The sequence below is a fragment of the Aethina tumida genome, chromosome 1 (genome assembly GCF_024364675.1).
Source record: "Aethina tumida isolate Nest 87 chromosome 1, icAetTumi1.1, whole genome shotgun sequence".
Taxonomy (NCBI): Eukaryota; Metazoa; Arthropoda; class Insecta; order Coleoptera; family Nitidulidae; genus Aethina; species Aethina tumida.
In genome coordinates this window covers 68,207,917-68,230,668 of record NC_065435.1, presented here as the reverse complement: position 1 = coordinate 68,230,668, position 22,752 = coordinate 68,207,917, and the positions used below count along the sequence as shown (strand labels likewise).

Genomic DNA, 22,752 nt, shown 5'->3' with positions numbered 1-22,752 from the left:
TTGTTCAAAAACTAATTTTAAGAATATGTTTTTTTTAATAAAATAATTTTGATTTAATAAAGTATAATAATATAATTTTAGTTAGGAATGCTATTATTATTAAATATTATATATTTTTTTTTAATATATTTATAAAACTTTTCAATTTTATACACGTTATACTTTTTTTAAGGTCAGTAACTTATGTTTTTATTCCACCAGCAGCTAATATATATTATCTAATGTTTTCTGGTTTGTAAAATTTACATAAAAAATAATTATCATTAATATATTTCAATATTGTACGAAAATTTAAAAATACAACTGTATGTTTAATAATTTGAAACGTAATTTGATATGCATTTTAATTAGTAAATAATTTGAAGTAATAATTAGTATTTCGATAATTGTTTAATATATACGAAACATGCCCCAACTTATAATTAGTTGTTATATAAATTAATTAATCCAAATCCTAACTATAATTATTTAATTTACACATAAATGAAATTGTATGTGGATAAATCACCTGTTAACTATATTCATTTTATATTAATATGTTCATAATTTTACAACAAAATGAAAATTTAGTATAACAAAATCAGACAATTTAAAAGTTTATTTTAAAAATAAACTGTAAAATTGCAGTCGATGTAAATTTAAACAAATCGATCATTTCGAGGACGATTTCCAATTTTAATAGAAAGAATACACTGGAAGGAGTTCCCAGAAATGGTAGAAAATGCAAAACTAACTGAGCCGTGGACAGGAAAATAAAAATGCTTGTTGTTCGCGATCCTTTTATCAGTACATATCGCATAAATCAAGAAATAAACGAAATCAGTGTGTCGGTAAGTACCATAAAACGAAGACTAAACTGGTCTCTATGGTACAAAAACAGCAAAAAAGCCCTTCATTTTTGCAAAAAAATAGAGCAGCGAGGCTACTTTTTGCAAAAGTACATGTGAAATAGACATAAAAGTAGGTTCTCATCATGCATATTTGATGGCATCACATGGGTGAAATCCTAAGCACACTGCTATGAAGCATGGTGGAGAAGGTGTTATGGTTTGGAGATGTTTTTCTGTGTTTGGCATGATTGAGATAGACGGGACAATGGATCGTTTCGTTTTTCGTGATATTCTGGAGAATCATATGCTTCCATTTGCGGAAGATAACATGAGTTTAAGGTGGACCTTGCAGCACGGTAACGGTCCAAAACACGCGTTTAAATTACTTAAAGAATAGTTCGCTTCTCAAGGAGTATGTATAATGTCTTGGCCAGCATAAAACCCAGACCTCAATCCAATTAAAAAAAGATCCATGCAAAAAAGCTTTCAAATTATTGATTAATTATATTGAAAAGCTACTGAAATCAATGAAAAAGAGGTGTTTAGAAGTTATTAAAAATAATGGATATGCTATTAGATACTAAATGTACGTAAGGTTGTTTTATTTTATAGTTGGTCTACTTTTGGCCCTTGAATTTTTTAAAATATTAATAAATACTTAATTACTTTTAACAAGATAAATGAATATACAGTAGGCATCATGTGCAATAGAGATAGGAAGTCTCCCACCATGAGTTAGACTTCTACTGTCTCTGTCATGCATGATGTCTCTCTCTAAATTCAGACGAGTCAAACGTTTTTCCTACTGTATAAAAAAATGTTTTGAATAATATAATTTATTTTAAAATCTTATCTAAAATTATACTACTTCATTGTTTAATAAATATTTTTAATGAAAAAATATGGTTCAATTTTATTTTAAATTGCATTTAATAAATTATTGTATTTTTCGTGTTACAAAATTTTAATTACAATAATGTACTTTTATTATTTTTCTAATATCAATATATTATGATAAATCACAATTACTAAGAACATATTTTAATTAGTGATTATCATTTATAAAATAATATCTAACTTGACTTAACACAATTTAACTAGGCCTACCCTACCATATGGAGGGGATTTAACATTTTCAATACTCTGTGTCATGTTTATAAAGTGTATATTATAAATAAAAACAAGGATATGTAATACCAATTAAATTGTAATTTTATGCCAGAAGCTTTGCTTTTCACACTCAGAACCTCGGATTGCACTATACTATTGTCCAAATCAAAAATCCATGATTTGCCAGTAGTTAGCTCAACGGAATAGACGTCGTTTGTGGCGGAATTAGTCGGTACAGTCGTTCTGGTAACTTCTGGAGTAGTTTCAGTAACTTCGGTAATATTCACGTTGTCCCGAAGCGATGTCTCGTTATGAACTAGTTCCGGATACACGACGTCCCATAGAAAATTGTTGTGGATGTAAAAATTCGGTTTTTGTTCGAACACCGAACCGTTTTCCTTTAAACACGGTAGATGGTAGTAAATTTCATATTGATTGTGCCTGTTGTAAACCATCATGCACCAGAACCTGCTGTCGTCTTCTATTTTGTTGTACTTCAAACAAATTGATGTTCTCGGAACGCACATGTTGAAGTAGTATGACCCTAAAACGTCCAATATCATTTACATCGAAACAAGTTTATTAAAGCTTACTTTTAACTTTAGTATACACCGCTCTGTTATCAACTTTTACTGTCGCTGTCACATTGTGCCCTTCTTCGTCCGTGATATTGAAGTTGACACATACTAAAAAATGAAAAAGAAACATTACTTTAAGTACAGCCTGCGAATAATGTCCTCGGTACATGAACGGTGAGTTTACATCGTTGATGGATTCCGCCTACAACGCCAGTTAAGATGTTTATCATGTAAGAAATTATTTAAATAGACGATTAAGATTTCACTAACGCAATATTTCTCAGTCGGTCGCAAGTTAGTGTCAAGGAATTGACCCGAGGCCTAATTCCACCAAGTTTTATCTGGTGTCTCTACGGATATTATGAACTTGCGTGTGTGAAAATAGGGCCTAAGGATAAATTAACCCTTATGAAGGTCTCAGACACAGCGATAAGCATCCCTACTGTTTGACAATGTTAAATTATAATTACATTTCAGATTAATCACAGACTTCAAACATTATATTATAATTCTTTTATAATTTTAAATATTACAAAATATTTATTTACTATGTTCATAATTGCAACAATATCTAATTTAGAATATAAAACTGTAATATCTAATTATATTTTTATACAAATGAATGATATTTAATTAAAAATACATTATACAATGTAACCTATTAGAAAGCGAGACATCTCCATAAAATGATATTTTTTGTCCAATTTGACAAACTTTTTTTCAATTGTAAAGCCTGGAAATATTTACTTATAGACAAAATTTCAAACCAAAACCTACAGGGTAATTTTTTAAGTTAGAAAATCGTCATAACAACTTTTTTTAATAAAATTTAATTACAGCACTGAATTAAGCACCATAATTTATGTAATCCATAAAATAAACTAATCTATAAAAATAGCACAAATTATATTATTTTTCAAGATTATTAGAATATTATACTAATAAAATTAAACTTACCTAAAGTTCGTGGTTATCTTCCTCAATTGTTTTTGGGGTAACATGATTCATTCATTAATACAACGAACTTTATTATTATATAATTTGTAATTTTCATATTATTGAAAAATAAGATAATTTGTGGTATTTTGAAAATTTATTCTATAGACTACTTGATTAAAAAATAAATTCATAAAAAGAATATTATTTTTAATTTTGCCACAGAATTATGAATATACACATTTTTTATGAAATTTCGTATATACCCATTTCAGGACATAGTTAATCCAAGTTAGATTTGCTAAAAAATTACTAGTATGATTTTGTTTATTTGTTTGTAGCATGAAATTTTGTTTATCAGTACAGGCTTTACAATGAAAAAAAAGATTGTTAAAATGGGACAAAAAAATTCAAATTTTATGAGCGTGTCCCGCTTTCAAATGGGCCACACTGTATATGTAATAAAATAATAATAATAATATAATAACATATACAGAGAAATACAAATTGGTTTGATCGAATGTTATCACTATTCCATGCCAAATCTCTGATAGTTTCTAAAATATTCACAATAACTGATACTTGGCAGATACAGGCAACCAATCTGGGGCACCCTGTAGAGTGAGGTTGTAACCCTAATAACTTTAAAATGTTGTCAATATCACTAAATTTCACCATAAAGTTGACAGTACCACATTATTTTAACAGAAGACACATTTATTTTCCATTTAGTCATATTTGCTGGTTACTATACAATCTGATGAAGAGTTACATAGTTATAAACGATTCGTTTAATGTATTTGCAGACATATGTTATTAGAAAGACTATTTATGTTATTTCAAAAAATTTAATATTTCTTCAAAAATTAGGTATTACAAAACAGGAGGCAGTTTTAGTATCTTCTTTACTTCTGATCTGTTGGTTATATTTATAATAGTTATTAAGGGAATGAATATTTTACTGCTTCACTGTATTACATATAACAAAACTTAATATAACCTAATAAATTATTTTTATCAGTATACTTACAAATTTTATTTAATTTTAATATTATTATACAGTGTATTAATAATTTTATTTATTTTTTTCAGGTAAGTTCAACTTATTCCTTTATATCAGTAAGTAGTTTTGAATTCACAAACAACGCATACATATATGATTTTATTCATTGAACAAAAACTGCACAAACTGTGCAAACCAAGCACTTTCTAAAATAAATATTTATACTTTCCCATCCTCTCAAAAGTATATTTTTGTTTACACAGTACATACAAAATATATTATTGATATGGTAAACAATCGCGGCCAGTTGTATTTTTAAATGTCTATCAACAAAATATATGCAGTGACATATTTGAATTATCTAAAAATATTCTTATTAAAGTCTTATGTAAATTATATAAAACAGCGTTGATAGCAGTGCCTTGAATTTTAACCAAGCAAGTTTGTATATTAATTATCAAGGGACTAAATAATTTAGATTATACAATATTTTATAGTATTTTAAATTGATATTTTCTTATCCTTTCATGAAAAAATTACTGGTGAGAAATGATTAACGACTGAATGACCACTCACGGACAAGAGAGAATCAAATAAATTGTAAAATATATCGTTCACATAAATATGAAAATTACAGATTTGCAACGTTTATATTAATTAAATTGGAAACATCGTTTAAATTTTAAATTCAGCTGTTAATTACGTCATTTAATTTAATTTACCAAATTTGTTTTACTGTTTTTACGCTTTGATTTTAATAGGTTGTGACAAATATAAATTGTGGGTAAAATTTTAAAATTAATATAAAATTGATATAAACGCTTGTGTTTTATTGGTTTTAAATTGATGCTGAATATCATACTAATAAAAATATGTAATTCTGAATATAAAAACAATTTGAATTTAAATTATATTGTTAAATTTCCAAAATAATGTAGAATTACCTGCATGACGTCATAAAAACATTACATTAACCTAACATAACTAATAAATATATTATAATAAAAAATTAAAGGAGCAAATTCACTTTATATTTTATACAGTGTAAAGCAAAACGCATTTTCTTGATACTCACTGTTCCTTTTTAGTCCATGAGTGCAACATTTGCAGTACGAGCCACTGCAGTCGCAGTCTCCACCTTAAACAATCCTTTATTTTATATCTGTCAAATCAAATTCGTACAAAACTCACCGAGTGAAAAATTTATTAAGGTTAACACAAAGAAAAGCCAGAGAAAATGGTAACACTGCATACTGTTAAATGAACTTGCACGTAATAAACATATTAATATATTTTTTACATATCGCTGAGGTGATTATCGGACGAACTTGAAAAATATGGTAATAAGTGTGTAACAACCAAAAAAGTATGCAGTATACATTAATAGTAATGTATACAAATACTTTATATAAATGTGCATTTAATAGTATAATCGATGCGTCTTGCTAAGTGCTTTATTTAAAACTAATGTTAGTGCCATCTTAGTTTATGTGTACAAGTTGAGAAATTTATGCGAGGTCTCCCATAATTAATTTTGTAATACAAGGACATGGGAATACACTATTTATGTATCAATCTTTGTAATTTACGTAAAGTTGGAGTATATGATAATTAAAACATCATTTTATTTAATTGTATCGGTGTGCGTAATATGTTTGCAACGATTTCAAAGTATGGATTATTAAAGGTTTAGTGACGTTAAAAAAGAAAAATTGTGTTGGTTCCATCGTTCGTTTTTACGCATATACCATATAATGTAAATTCCATATACACCGTGGAACCCATAAAATTTTGATGGCCTCGACTGGCCGCACACAGATCAACACACCGATCCCAGACACATTCAAATAACTGCATATCCGTTATTTAAAGCATGTCACACATATTTGTCTTTGGCGTCTCGGGCCTCCGGCTGCATCGTAAACCCGCAACCGGAACGCTCCTACAACATCCTGGGGAATCGTATTATGGATAACCCCGGTGCACGGACTCGCCTACACGACAGCCCTAAAGGTGTGCCTCGCGGCTGTAAAGTGTTTTATGTACTTATCGGGAATACATAAGACGTTATGTGTAATGAATGGAAATGGAAAAATGGCGTTTTTCGAATTTTTTATGTGGCGCTTTATATTTTATGAAGTCATAATTTCGTATAAGAGATCTGGTTAAAGCACGCCTATTTAGCTCATATGCAATATACGTAATTAAACGTACTTTTTAATGCTGGATTAAATTTGCTTGAATAAGGACTCTCGGATCTGTAAAAAGTTTTCAAATCATAACTTCAGATAGAAAAAAAGTGGATATGTGTAAAATTTTGGGCCCACTTTTTATACTACAATCATTCATTCAAATTTTTTATAACTACTTGATTGTCGGAAAGTGTTTACTAACTTCACAATACATGTGCATATAAATATTTTAATTTGTTTGATAAAATATTTGAAAAAAAAAATGATTTAATAAAAAATTGAATTTGTTGTTAAAGTATCTGAAAAAAGTTATATATAAAATATATATTTTTACATATTTGATATTGGTGATATTTAATTTTATCATTTATTATCCTAAAAGATTTATGAAAGATAAAGTTTAAATTGAGTTGAATACATCTAATGCCATAAATTGATGATAAAATTCAAAATTTTTAATTTCTTTTAAACACTTTGTTCTCCCTTTTAATGATATACATTAGTGAACATTATTATAGCAACTTTTTAAAATGTTAAATATTTTAAATGTTAAAATAATATTGCTGTTGCTGTTTTGTACAGTATTATAAAAACTATTACATTATCATTCTATAAAATGTTGTATATATTTATGTGAATTGAGTTGGACATAAATATAACAACTTAGTCTATAGTTCTTCTTGAATTGATGTGAGATCATTCAAATTTGTAACATTTTTAGGTCGAATTTTGTTATAAACGTGAACCCCCATGTTTTCTGTAGGGTTAATGTCTGGAGATTATAACGAGAAAAACAAAACATCGATACCTCATCACAATTTTGAATTTATGTTTTCAATCGTTTTCATGTTGAAACAAATTTATTAAGAGCATCATTTCATCAAAATATAGAAGCAAATTGTTGTTTAATATATCCCTGTACATAAATCAGACTAAGGAAACCGTAGTTACCACTATCAATGCCAGTTTTTCTAAATTTTTTAATAATATAAGAAACGATTAACTTATTTAGCCGTAATCTCTTAAATATATTTTTTAATTTCTGTCGGTCTTGGTAAGGCTAGATTATATTTTTCTTAGTTTCACTTTAACCAAAGTTTAATTAAAATAAAGAAAAGACCGCCAGTAAATAATCGAATTAAATTGTCAGGGAGCAATGAAAGACTATAAAATAAAAAGTCACCATACTTCCATAATAACTTGAGGGTGCCATCTTCTATATTTTTTCAAATGAAAAAAGGGTCAAACGATACCTCATTAAAAAGGATTCCCTTATATTGTTGCTTACTTTTTGAAAATCGATACACGTATGACGAAAAATTTAAAAATTGATTTAATTTTATTTAAAAACTTCCGTATTATTCTAAGAAATGCTCAAAATTTTATTCACCAACATGCATACAGTAATACGAACCGTTGCCGTTCATTCTGGAGCACTTGCGGTATCGACATGTGTCAATAATTCGTCCTCACAGATATCCCAATATGTCAGGTGGAGTGCTGTAAATTTTGTTTTTTATGAACTCTCACAAAAAAATCTACAGGACTTAAGTCAGGTGACTGAGAAGGCACTCAATTGCAACCTTTTCCTCCTAACCAGCGTCCTGAAAATATTTTGTGAAAATGCGGAGAAGCTCCGACTTATTGGAGAATTAGTTCGTATTCATTGCATGCAGGATTGTTTAAGTAAGTACATATCGCCTGTCAAATCCTGGGAGGTGAAAGAGGAATAATAGAATGTCCATAAATACCAATCCATAAATTCAACTTCTGGGGCTGTTGTGTGTGTATCTCATGGAAAATCCTTGGATTATGATCTGTTCAGTAACGTCAGTTGTAGCGATTCATTAAACCGTTCAGGAAGAAACTACACTCGTTCGAAGGAGACTGGAAAAACAATCGACTTTTAAATTTTTCAAGTATTGTTGATATTTCGGAGCCGTATAATTTGGATAGATTTTCAAAAACTAAGCAGCAATATATAGGGAATTATTTAGGGAGTTACAGGTTTTGCTGTGTATTTTGCCCCCATGACGAACAAGCCTGACGTGTTTTACAATTTTGTCGCGAAGTTCTTTTTCAGATTGTAATGTCTCGTGGTACGTTTTTGATAGGCCACCTTCTATAAAAACGTAATACAGAATACATATCTTTTAAAAGCATCATTTTTTGTTGGATATCGATATCTGAACGTTCCCAATGTTTGAATAATTCAGTTTTCGTTGATAATTTCAAACTGTCAATGCCTAAACAACACTCTTTAAAATAGTTTAAAATAATTTGAGAGAAAAATATAATATATTGATAATAACATATGTTTCACGTTTCACTGAATGGTATTCCTACTTTAACACAGACATTTTCCTGCTGTCCACTTAAAATATAAAATATGATAAAAAGACAGTGCATATTCTCACAGTATATTCGTTCTGCAAAGTGATTTATGAGCCTGACCATCAGTTTATTTTAAATAAAAGATTTTTCCGAACAACAAACAGTTTGAATATAAAACATATGCTGCAACACAATAGGCAATGTTGGGACACTTGCGCTGACGTAGTTGCAGTCCGTTAGGCGTCGCTGTGAATGGAACAATGACCATAGAAACTGTTCCTTGAGCTTTGGGAAACTTTTACATTTTCAGGCGGTCCGCTAAACATAAAAGTGCAGTGGATGCAGCGTAAACAGCCAACGGCGGACGGACGCTTAGTTACTGTTTGTACTGGCGGAAAACCGAATTCTGGAAATTTGTTTTTGAATTGTAATTTGTATTTTGTTTGTCGGGACGGTAAAATTATCGAAACACTTAAGCATTTGTTTTTGCACTCTCCATTTACATTTACAATAATCCTTGTGGGGAGTTTTATCCTAAAGAGTGTAAACTCAAAAAATTCTGCACCGTAGGCGTTTCGGGAATTATTGTTCCGCATAACCGACGAACGACAAAACGTGAACAAAATCGAGTGTTAATCAATATTCACTTCCGATACATTAACGGTCTACTTTGCAAAGTCCTTCCACAATGCTTGTTCAATTTTATCCGGATTCCATTAAGCCGTATTAGGTCATTCAAATGCTTCGCTTATTTATGTATACAAAATCGATCCCCCGCATCCATCACGATTTTTTAAGGACCCTAATGAAAAGCGGACGTGGCCATCAATTTTGCCAATTGGCCCTTCATTCGGGCAACGTATGGAAATTGGATTGTTGACAGAAACTAATTCTTGATTTGAATAATTTTTTTTGCTAATGGAAATTAAACGTTTCAAAATTTTCATTATGATGATCCACAGTTTTAATTTTGTTTTGATAAAACTGGAATCTGTGGTTCCATAAACAATTGGCCAATTAACGATCTTTTTTTCCTGTTTCCAATTCATTAAATTTTTATATTTTCTACTTTTACGTACAATACACTTTTTTGTTTAGTTAACTTTCATATTATTCTTAACAATTTACCAAAGTAAAAATATAAGAAATTAATAACTTGAAACATATAAATATAAAAACCTAGTATAGTTTTGATGTCTCACGTAAATTATGTTTAGTTTAAAGTAACATTTTCTATAAATATTTTTAATGCATTTTTAAAATCGAGAGTTTTTATATTTATAACATAGTACATAATTTTTGGGAGAAGCATAATTTTGAAAAAAAAATTGCTACGTTATATTATTATTCAAATTATCTAATATACGGGAAAATTTGGAAAAAAATAAATAAAATAAAAGTGATCTATTTTACATTACATATTATTAAAAAATGATGAATATTTATAGTTAATAAAATTATGTGTTCAAATCAAAGAAAATATACAGTTTATATATTTATTATTAGACAAAAGTACCCTAAAATGAGAATATAACAAAACTACTAAAGCACAAAAAATAACCACCGCTTTATTCTCTATCAAAAATATTTATGACATGTTTTAATATTTATTTTTCATCATGAATTTTATAATATAATAAAGATTAATAGCTTTAAAAAAATTCACCACTTCGTCATATTATTATTCAAACTATCTGATGTAAGAGAAAAAATAAAATAATAAAAATTTGGAAACATTTTTATAAATTTTTAGAAAATTATACACACTTTTTGGCAAATCACAGTAAAAAAGTAGCACATCACGATAAAAATCGCTACTTCATTATGTTAATATCTAAATAATATAGAAGGAAAAATATAATAATAAAACTAAAAATTGGTGGTGCATGTTGACAAATTAAAAATGAAAAATCTTATTTATTTTTAAAAATTTTATTTTCAGTAGTTTACTGTAAAAAGTTACCTAACATGCATGTTTACAAAAAAAGATGAAAATTTAGTTAATTTAATGAAATTATATGCTTGAAAAAAAATTAAAGGAAGGATTTACATATTATTTTCTAAATATATCTTCAAATGATCAGTTAAAATAATATAATAAAGTAGTAAAACATGAAACACTTATTATATAGGACTTTACAAAGTTACCACATACCATATAATTTCATGAAACTGACAAATTTTAATAATTTTTTTAAATAAGTGAAATTATGTGGTAGATAAAAATCAGAAGGAAAAAACGATTTATATATTTTCCCCAAATGAGTAGACAATTTTTTGGTAAAATAATAAAAACTAATAAAACATAAAAAAGTTCATAAATTCTTTAAATCATTATATTATTTAAATTATTTGTGAGGAGAAAAATAAAGTAACAACATTTAAAGAGAAAAGCATTTTGAAAAATTAAATTTGGAAAATCATGCATTTTTAAAAATTTTAATTACTTGTAGCAATTTACTGCAAAAAGTTACCTACTTCACACGTTTAAAAAAAATGATCAGATAAAATTTTGGGAATATAACTAAAACTACTAAAATATAAAAAATAATATGGGTAAAATAACAAAATTCAAAGAAAAATTAAATTGGAGAATTTTATAAAAAATATAAACAATTATAAACAATTTTGTATTAATTATTTCACAAAGCTTTTTTGTGTTTAAAAAAAATTAAATGCAAAATTCTTCACAGTTTACATATTTTTTAAAAGCTAAATATACAGATTTTTTTTGATAATATCAAAAAATTTACTGCAACAAAAAAAATAACTATCACTTTTTCATTCTCATATAAATTTTGTGTTTATTAACATATTTGTTCACAATGAATTCTAATTTCGAGTACACGATTACCATTTAGTGGGAATTAAGGTTGTTGAAACTCAAACAAAACTATTATTTTGGCCGGCGGCAGTGTACGTAATTCGACTAATAACGTCCAACTAAATCAAAATATTTAACCGTGCGGCGTTACAATATTAAATAATTTGCGGGCGCGTACGAAGATTTGTGGGTCTGGAGGACGGGGTGACCGGCACTGGGCTTGTTAGTTTTGCAAGTCATGAATAATATAATCATTAATTCGGCCACTATTAAATCTGCAGAGGGGATTGTATAAACTACCTCTGCGGTAATGGCGCTCTAACGCCGAATGCTGCTGCGGAAATTAAATCTTATTATCTTATTTTCGCCGTTTCGCTACTGTGTGCCATTGCGACAAAACCTTGTTTGTCGATATCCGAAAGGGATTAAATCGCAAGGGTTAATTTTTCCATCGGCGGCCCGAATCTAAAGCAAACACCGAAAAGTTAATCACCCCGTCCGATTCGTCGGGGTTTTTGATCGGGAACCGCCGAAACTTCGTCCAATCGTGGATTTTTTGACGTTCCAGTGCCATACTCCAAACACTAAACTAGCGACTAACGAACTTGGGAACTAATTAAAACAAATGCGATAAATTGTAAATTAAATCCAGAGCTGCGTCAGCTATAATTGCAGATGTGAACAAATGTTCTCACGTGCCTGGATTGTGGTCGCAAACTGAATAATCGACTCCGTTTTGCACACTGGGAATCTTCGTGTGTGTCGTAAATTATTTAATACTGCAGTGTTAAATATTTTGTCTTAATTGGCTGTTATTACACGAATTACCTGCACCTTTACCGTGCTATGTAAAGTGAACGAGTGGTTTTGTTCTATTTTCTGCAAATCTCGCCATGTCGATGTTATCTCACGCTATCTCTCACCGTTAACGTAATTCAATCCAATAAATTAGCTATTTTTTTTACTAAATTAAAAACAATAATAATAATAATAAGGCACTTCCTGAAATATCAAGTAGAAAATTATTATTAAAACAGCCATTAAATTAAGAATAGTCGTTAGGATGCCTTAATACCACTTCAATTTACACCATTTCAAATAAGGACGATTTACGATTTACGACTTAAAACCATGTTTTGTCCAAGTCCACTTTGCAGATCTGCAAATTGCACTGCTGGAGTGTTAAATATTTTCGTACCGTTGGACATTACCAGGTGAATTATCTGCACTGTCGCATTTCCTTTAAACCTCTGGAGCGATGCTTTTACTAACCGTACAATCGGCATTACTTTGTGGTTTCTTTCAAAGGTTGAACGAAATTTACATTGAATTGGTTAACAAACGTCGAAAATCGACTTTAACGTCTAAAAATAAAAGATCGTAGACATGTTTGTAAAGCAATACTTAGATTAGGTCAGGGTACATTTGTCTAGGATTGCTTACGTTACGGTATATTAAGCTAGGCCAGGTTGTGTTAGGTCATAATAGTTTTAGGGATTCCGTTGATTATAAAATATTTTAAATAAATCTTTTTAAATTTCAAGTGAATATATTAAATAAAATTACTCATACGTAATACACTGCTTCAAGAAATTAACCCACCCTAACAATAATTATTGATTACAATTTATTTTTTTATGAAAATAGGAAATATATTTCAATTTTTACATAGAAATTTCGAATTATTCCAAAGAAAATATAAAAAAAAAAATTAATTCTAAATAAATAATCTAGTTAATGAATTTTATTTAATATTGGATATTTGTACCTCTACTTCGAATTACTGTCTCACAACGTCTGTTGATGCTCAAAATCAGCGTTCAATTTTTTTTATCCAGATTATATCAAATTTTGATAAGAATTGTTCCAGCTCTGGGGACGGTTTGGATGGTTCCTTAATCATCTTCTAAGCTTGTCTCAGATATTTTTGATGGGGTTAAGATTTGGACTGCGGGTTGACCAGGCTTTATTACCAAACAGAAGCAAGAGCACATGGTCAGTGTGACATTATCGTGCATTAATAAAAACATATATAACATATTCTTCCAGAATATCCAAAATATAATATTCAATATTATGGTACACAAATAAGTTGGTAAGTACTGTTAATGAAATGCACATAATTGCACCTCCGCCAAACAATGTGGTATTTACTAAGTTACATTGGGCATATCTCGTATGTGTACAGCAAAATCTAGACTCATCCATTCGTAAGGAGAACTTGTTCCCAATCCGCTCATATCCAATTAACGTGCTCTCTATCAAAATTTAGCCGGACTCTACGGTGAGCCATGGTTAATGTCGTACCCCGACTAGAAACACGGGGTTGTAAATTACCTTTCCTAAGACGTCCAACTGATTCAATACTAATTCAACACTTTCTTCGTTTTCTAACTGCGACTGTAACATTCTTCTGGTTACAAACTGTTGTCTTTAAATTTAAAGCTTCAAAAAAGAATCTTGGACAGAAGTTTTAGCAAGATGATTGCCCTCTCTTAGTCTTCTGGTGTGGACAACAGTCTTCTACCATTGCAACTCCAGTCTTATTCCACTAACCAAACAGCTTGAACACATTCATCACGAGTAAAATTTCTAATTTGGTGTTGAATATTAGCAATACGTGAAAATTAAAACGAAAATGATATTGATAATTCACATTTAATGAAACAATAATTTAAGCTGCTTTACTAACTTACCATAATTGGTAGGTATATTAAACATGAAATATTTTTAGCAAAGAAACTAAACCTCTTGTAATAATAATTTTTTAAAAGCCGTGATAGTTAGTACATTAATTTATTGAATCAGGTAAGGTTAGGTTAGTCGCAAAATAAGTGTTTTTAAAATATCAAAACAATATTCTATGGTAACTATTTTTTAACTGGCTGTTTAAATAATAATTTTCTACTTGATATTTTAGGAAGATATTCTTCAGATTTTGAAAACGTTGGGTAAATTGTGTATAAAATATTGCTTACGTTGAATAAGGTTTAATTAGATTAAACTGACTAGACTGGGTCATAATTGATTTGGTTTAAAAATCTTAATTAAGAGATATTTTATACAAATCTTGTGTGACGAGTATATTAAATAAAAATGTTTCATGTTTTGCAGGAATTCCTTTAAAATATTGGAACGTCTTAAAATTTGATTCATTAAAAAATGTTATATATTAAACTTTAATTGATTTATATTATATACTTTATTTTATATAATTATGTAAAATTAATTTGGAAATAAATCTAATCCAAGAAAACTTTTGAAATATTTATTAGTATGTTCAATTAGGCTATTAATTAATTAAAGTTCCAACATTTCTAGATAAACTTATCTTAATATACTTGAAACGTAATTTCGATAAATACATGTAATAAAATTGATTAAAAGTAGGTAATTACAATAAAGCTAGAAGGTATATTTAGCTAAATCCGTAATAGAAGGGCATGCTAACAATTTAATTGGACATGAAATATCCCAGGCACATAACACAGAGACGTACAGTCATAATACATATTTCATTCAAAGCGTTTATGCTTTACGCCTTTCGCTCTAATATTTGATGTAATATTCATCTACACCATTTCCTTACGTACTGATACGATTCTCTCGTATTCATTGTGCCTAAATTTAATGCCTCCAACCGAAATCCGAGCTCATTACGATTTTCATTCTTGACATATCGCCCTTTGAACTTATTAACTATGATGAATATTTGAAGGGAGTTTAGGAGTAATTGATGGGATGGTTTAATTTCGTCTTATGCCAGATATTAAATGTTGTGCCAGTTCGTGACAATAAAGTGAATGCAGGTTGCTCAAGAAGCTACAGTGCGCAAATCTTTCTGCGCAGCTGCGATCATTTATAACCTAACTAACTCTACTACTGACAAAAAAATTAACAGTACTCGAAGCAAATAAGTGGATGAGCAGATATGACTAAATGAATGAAATAAAAAAATTTAAAGTTTGAAACGGGATTAAAAATGTCCCAATTATGAGAATGATAATTTAAATTTTCAGTTCGCAGAGTCTAATAAAATGAATTTTTTTTATCTAGTCTGCGTTCAAATGTCACTTAGTACAATTGTAATATTTTTCGCAGACTCCATTAATTCCATTTGTTCGTCTTGAGAGAGATGAAAGTGTGGAACACAGAACAACACTGTTCCATTTCGTTGTAATTCAATGAAAACGTTTCGCTCCTAAACGACAGTCTAAGAACTTAATTTTAATTCTAAACGTAAATTGTATTATTTTGTTTACACGAAATAAGGTAAGAATGTACAATTTACATGTACAAGTTAATGCTCTCAGCTTACGTATAGTTAGGGTAATTTGTTTAGGAGGAGTCGATTCGGCTAATTGAATTTTCATGGGGGGTAAACCAGATTTAGGTGAAAAACCTCTTCCAGCCTATTAATTTATTAGTTCAATTTACATACGTCGCTAATAGTTTAATTTTAATCATATTTCTAAGCTACTTCCTAAAATTAAATCTATTTAAATTTATTTGTTGTTAACGTCAAAAATGATATACATTTTAATATATCATTTAAAATATCATTAAAAATTCATTTATGCTAATCCTAAAACGGTCGTCAAAAGTCAAAATAATTTGTGATATTAAAATCCGTGGTTAATTTCTAATCTAATCGCGGAGTTCCCCGGATGATATTTAAAGCTTCAATTTTACGCGAATTAATAACAATAAAGCAGGCTCAACTAATATTTAATAAAGTTTCGAAACACTCAACATTTTAATCTAAAGTTTTCCAACTAAATAGAAAAATAAATTTTCATTACCTCCAGGAAGATGATACGAAAGTAAAGTTAGTTAATAAAGTTAATGCAGTACCCAGTATACATCATAATTTAACAGTTCGCTTTATTACAGGGAGCTTTTCACTCGTAAAAAGTTCGTTTCAATAAACTTAAACAATTAACTGTGAGAGACTCAATAAACTATACTTAAGGTTATTAATTCAACATTAAAGGCATATTTAATTGTTTATTCTTTGAGAATATGGGCATAGAGAAGCAACAAGCAACAACTATTATTGACAATATTATTATTTTATTTTGAGATATAACCTTCACATAATTACTTTCTTTACATTATATTTCTCCACTGTTCGATGAAAATTGTACAATCTTCCATACTTTTATACAAACATCAGTTTTCGTTTCGATTGCGGAGGGGCAAACTCCAAGAGAAAAAAAGTGCAACGATTCGATTTCAGATTCATTTACTGTCACCAGAGAACCATTTTGCATCCTTGTACCAATAGTTTCGATATCAGTTATAAAATTGGATCTCGCACGGGGTTTCTTGATACATAAATGTTTCCCAATGACAAGATACCGACGCGCATTGTCATCAAAACACTCCCGACGAGCCACTATCAAAGCATTGTTATGAATGTTTGCATTGTCGACCGAAATAGAGCGCGTCCCATTTTCACTTTGCTCATATGTACACGTGTTCCACAAGAAATTTTCACTCCATTCATTGCACGTATCAACATGTTCGTTCCACCGTTTAACGCTGCACTTTGCGATCGAATATGTCTCTGTGTTTGTACGCCTATTTCCCATATTTGCGGGGGGAACGCATCGAGAACCTTTTAATGGAACTCAAACTTGCGATACGTATACTCAGTTTTTGTATCTCCTTTTTTTACTCCTGGTGATATGAAGCATTCAATTAAGATTGTGTCGTTTACAATTTTTAGATTGTTTCGATATTTACTTGAGTATCTTCCCGCAGGAACGATGAGAACTGATTGAATTTGTTTCTGCCTCTTCTCTTTTTCGTTACAACTTGCTGTTGAGGTTATGCATTGAGATCCTGTTAATAGAATTCAAACTTGCGATTTCCGGTACACATGGGGTTACTGTCTCCTATTTCGCTTTTAATAGTATAAAGTTAAGGTGTGTTTTATCCTGTTAAGATTATTAAAATTTCTTAATTCAATTTTTTGAAATTAAAATTAATTTTCAGCATGAAAGACTATATATGTATATTTCTTTTTCTTACGTTTTTCTTTATATCCAATCCATTGAAACTCTTTTAATAAAAACTTGCTAACTGTAACGGTCAAATACCATTACCACTTGATCTCGATCACGTTTTTATTATATTAAGATAGATTTGTTTTTTAGATCATTGTAATTTCATCCCACAGGTGGGATTATAAGCGACTGGATTTGTCTATCCTTCTATTATGTTTCATTCCAACATAACATTATGTCAATGTAGAGTTTGTGTAACGGGGTAATGTAACTTAATACCTCCTGTTTTACTTCTGATGGCATCAAGACATGGTGTAATTTATCCAATTAAGGTTTTTGCATACTATTTTTAAATCTGTTTGATGTTAATGTACCTATTTCCCTTTGGGAATTTCAAAACTGATTAAATGTGTCCCTCTTTCTCCTCTTTTTTATTATAGCTTACTATATAAAGTAGTTTTATGCTCAAATTTTTAAATCACTTTAATGTTCAACTATCTTCCTACAGGAACAATCCTTGCCTACGTAAACTTATAAATTTATTCACTTTTTTGTTAAAACTTACTATAGTGTCACCTAAGAGTGAGCGTATGCACCGAAACTATTTTAATAGTATTCATACTTCCAATATATAGTGCAAATAGGATTTGGCCTCTTGTTCTATTCCTGGTACTATCAAGTATTCAATTAAGATTGTTTCTTTACACTTTTTACATCATTCATATTTATTTAAGTTTCTTCCTGTACAAACGATGAAAACTGATTGAATGTGTTTCTATCCCTTCTCTTTTTCATTACAACCTACATAATGTAACTTTACAGCGAGGTTATACAATGGAATTCATATTTGCGTTATGTGGTACACATTTTGTTTCAAATAGTGTCAAGTATTTTATCCAGTTAAGATTTTTGAAAATTTTTAAATTTGAACTTGTATTTGTTTCCATTCCTCCTCCTCTTTTATACATTATGCATTATGCAACTCTAGAATGAAACCTATTCAATTTTTACTTTCTATTTTTCAATTCGGTCTCATGTTATTGTACCTATTTCTCACTGGGAAATTTTAGAACTGACTAAATTTGTTCCCTTTTCTCATCAGTTTTATTATAACTTAAAGTATATATTTATGATTACATAACCAAAAGTAACGTTTAATATCTCTAGATAATATCGAGGAACGAAGATAACTGATTGAATTTATAAATTTGTTCTCTTTTTCGTTACAACTTACTATAGTGTGAACATATGCGTGGATACTACTAAACAACTGCCTCTTGTTTTATTCCTAGTGCTATCAAGCATGCAACTAAAATTGTTTCATTTAGAATTTTTATATAATTTCAACGTTCAAGTTTCTTCCAGCAGAAACGACGAAAACTGATTGAATGTCTTTCTGTCTCTTCTCCTTTTCGTTGAAACTCATTATTATGTAACATTAAAGTGAGGTTATGCATTGAAATCCTGTTCATTGAATTCAAACTTACGGTATATGGAGCACATTTTGCTTTTAGTAGTAGCAGGTTAAGGAGTATTTTATCCAGTTAAGATATTTTACAATTTTTAAATCAGTTTGAGGTTTACGAAGGAATCTATTTTTCCGCATGAAAGATTAGGACTGGTTGTATTTGTTTTATTTTCTTCTTTTATTCATTACATATTACTCTCTAATAAGACCCTTTTAAGGAAATTTTAATTTGTTTCACTTCTTGTGGTATTAAACGGTCTAATTTTTATTAAATTAGAAGAGTGTGTATGCACTGAAATTGTTTTAATGGGATTCACACTTGTAATCTATATTGCAAGTGGAATAAATCTCCTGTTTTACTTCAGGTGGTATCAAACGATGAAGGAATCTATTCAATTAAGATTTTTACTTACTATTTAATTATTTGATGTTAATTAATAGGTATTTCCCCTTGCGAAAGTTTAGAACGGATTAAATTTGTTTCCTTTTCTCCTCTATTTTATTATAATTTACTGCACAGTTAATTTATGTTCAAATGAGTCGATTAAAATGGTTACGTTTAGTATCTTTAGATCATTTTAATGTTTATATATCTTCCTACAGGAAGGATGAGAACTGACTGAACTTATATTCTCTTTTTGGTTACAACTTTGTGTCACTCTAGAGTGAGCATATGCATCGAGACTGTTTTACTAAAATTCAAACTTGGATCTATCTTGCGTATGGCTTAATGTCTCTTATTGTACATCAGGTCTTATCATGTGATAAGATATTTTATCCATTAAGATTCTTACTATTTTTTACAATTTTATCAATTTGATGTTTATATATATCTTCCTGCATAAAGACTCAAATATATTTAAATTTGTTGTTGTATCACTTTGTTACAATCCTTTTAATGAAATGAATCAATATGTAGGTCATGGATTATTATTTTATCCATCTAAGATCGCTTTGCTAAATCGGTTTGATATTTATTTGACTATGTTTATGTAGGAACAATATGAGCTTCTTCTATTTCGTTAGTTATTGTTGTATCTTCATTACTTTTATATTACTGCTATTTTTTTTCTCAAAAACTATGATAATAATTATTATCCATTTTGTGTTTGGGCTTGTTTTTTCGCAGGGATCATCTCGAACATGATGTGCTAATGTCATTTCTGTGATTGATCATATTTACGGTATAATTTTGTCGCTTGTCTCCCTTCGCCGTACCGTAAAATGACACGTATATCGATCACACGGGACCCAATCTCGTCGCGATAAAGCGAATTATTCCAAATAACTGGAATCGCATCATTTCTTTTCTTTTGCGAGAGCGGCCACAAAAGTGGTCTCCTCACGTCTGATGTTATTATGAGCCGTTCAAAGGAGATGGAATTTCGCGAATTGTCTTTTGATACGTCAAAAGAGAAATATATACCGATCGGGATTCATTGCATCAACGTAAAATTAGATTTATTTCGGAGTTTTCATCGTCGTGTCCTCTAATATAATATTGGACCGGGGAAGGCAGGTACCGAAATTGTTTTCTCGAGGACCGAAGCCACAAAATATAAGCACGAAACTAAGTGTATTACCATTACCGACTTCTATTTCTATGTATTTGATAGGCTATTCCTTTTTACTGCGCCTTCCGTTCCTGTGCGAGAAGTAATAGAAACAAAATAGCTGTTGGGGTTCTTTATACGATTCGGAGGTCGTGTAGGACCGAGTTTTTTAGCTTTTAAGCCAGAAATATTGCCCACACCGGATGAACTACTCGCAAGAAAAGGAGGTGTCATAAAAGAAATTTACCTAAAATCAGTTTATAGAGCTTTTTTGCACTCTTATCCTGACCTGAAGTCGAAAAAATTTTCATGATTTTAACGCTGACATACAGTGATTTTTTTAAACGGGGTACTTAACGTTTCAGACACAAAAACCGATTTGAATTGTCTAAGACATAAACGTAAATATGATCATAAAACGTGCAATTTTCTACGATGCAATCAGATTTGTCATTTGTTCCAATAGTTGTTACGTCGTAAAGTGGAGTCGTTATTTCAATTGCAATTAACCGCGCCAGTGTATTTCATTTATAGCGATGCGATCTCCACTCTTCCTGTTCGTAGGAGAAACGCATACCGTTGGGAGTTATGATGCTGTGAATGGCAGTTGGGCGGTTATTAAAAAACAGGTTAAGTTGGACTGGTATGTTGCTCGCCATCAACTCTGTACAGATTACGTGCAATAGTGGCTATTGTAATAATTAGCAGTGCAGAAATATTTCTTCCTAGTTGTTTTTGCTGCTGTTGTAAGAGACTTAGATCAAATTTACGACTCCTTAATATAAAGGATGGAATGCTTTTTAAACTGTAATAACTACAAGGAACATATTCCGCTTCGTGTCCAGTTTTTCACCGTTTTAATTTTATAAATTATTGCTATTATTTGTTTAAGTCTAACCATTTCTACTTCTGCAATTAATAAAAAAGCATAACTTTACACATTTATAATAACTATTATTATAATTTGTAACATTACGAACACAACACAATAAATCATAATATTACAGTTAAGCGTTAAAACATTTATTTCACGCTCATAAACTTAATAGATCATTTTCGAAATGTATAATTGTTTTTGAGCAAAAACTGTTGCCATTCTATGAGTTTTCCGGCTCCGTTAACAGTAACTTCATAATTCATCGTATTACTTCCATACGCGCGATCATAAAACCGAACGAGTTCTAACTGTAAATTGGCAAAAGAAAATCTTAATTGTAAATAAAACGACGTTTTAATCAAACTTGCATCCTGTGTAAAATAAAATTACAATGTTATGTTTGATTTTATGACTGCAATTAAGGCGACAATAATCGGTTACTTTGAAAAACAGTAGTTTGACCACATAAACTTATATTTTTGTTCAAGTGTACAGTTTAACCTAGAAAGTTTCATTGATAATTAATTTTTCATATGTTAATTTTGATATATGCATTTAAGACGGAAACACTCCCCCAACTTTTTTCATAATTTAATAAATTATAGCCATAAATATTTATTCTGTATCACGCAACCCTCATTCCCTATAATATATTTATTTTAAAGTACATTCTACAAATGAATTTATCTAAAGAGTCAACAATTTTCTTTAATACTTCTTTAATGCAATCAAAAACAATTTAATTTTTAGAGTAACCAATACAACGACTTTAGACCCAATTGAACACTTAAAAATATTGTAATAAGCATTATTCTTAACGTTTTGTTGTTGAATAAGTTCTACAAATTATGAAGTTAAGACTTTAAACTTCTTGTGAAAAAGCAAAAGGAACTACTAAAACTTTTGTAAGAGTTTTGTACAGAGCATTAATTACTAAAAAGTAATAATCGATTGTAGCAAATTTAATAAAATTTTTATTTACCGGCAAGAATAAATTAAATTGACACAGGATGATCTTTTTAAACTGAAGCTTTCA

General features: G+C 29.6%; 2 protein-coding genes across 2 annotated transcripts in view; one reads left to right on the top strand and one right to left on the bottom strand.

Moving 5' to 3' along the window:
• LOC109599535 (voltage-dependent calcium channel gamma-5 subunit) overlaps positions 1–22,752 on the top strand; it is a 310,643-nt gene that overhangs the window by 152,686 nt on the left and 135,205 nt on the right. The gene's annotated exons all lie outside the window — the stretch shown is intronic.
• LOC109600256 (uncharacterized) lies at positions 1,979–5,797 on the bottom strand. The gene is made up of 4 exons (XM_020016391.2): positions 5,649–5,797; positions 5,533–5,595; positions 2,534–2,626; positions 1,979–2,484 (listed from the first exon to the last, which is right to left on the bottom strand). The coding sequence occupies exons 1-4, from the start codon at positions 5,707–5,709 to the stop codon at positions 1,985–1,987; spliced, it is 717 nt and encodes a 238-aa protein (XP_019871950.1). The 5' UTR covers positions 5,710–5,797; the 3' UTR covers positions 1,979–1,984.

What these genes read in the sequence shown, in the direction of transcription:
- LOC109600256 (XM_020016391.2), bottom strand. Translation starts at nt 5,709, where the DNA reads ATGCAGTGTTACCATTTTCTCTGGCTTTTCTTTGTGTTAACCTTAATA. An exon ending in TCATGGACTAAAAAGGAACA is followed by an intron (nt 2,627 to 5,532) that starts GTGAGTATCAAG and finishes TTCATTTTTTAG; the next exon opens with TATGTGTCAACTTCAATATC. An exon ending in GGTGTATACTAAAGTTAAAA is followed by an intron (nt 2,485 to 2,533) that starts GTAAGCTTTAAT and finishes TGGACGTTTTAG; the next exon opens with GGTCATACTACTTCAACATG.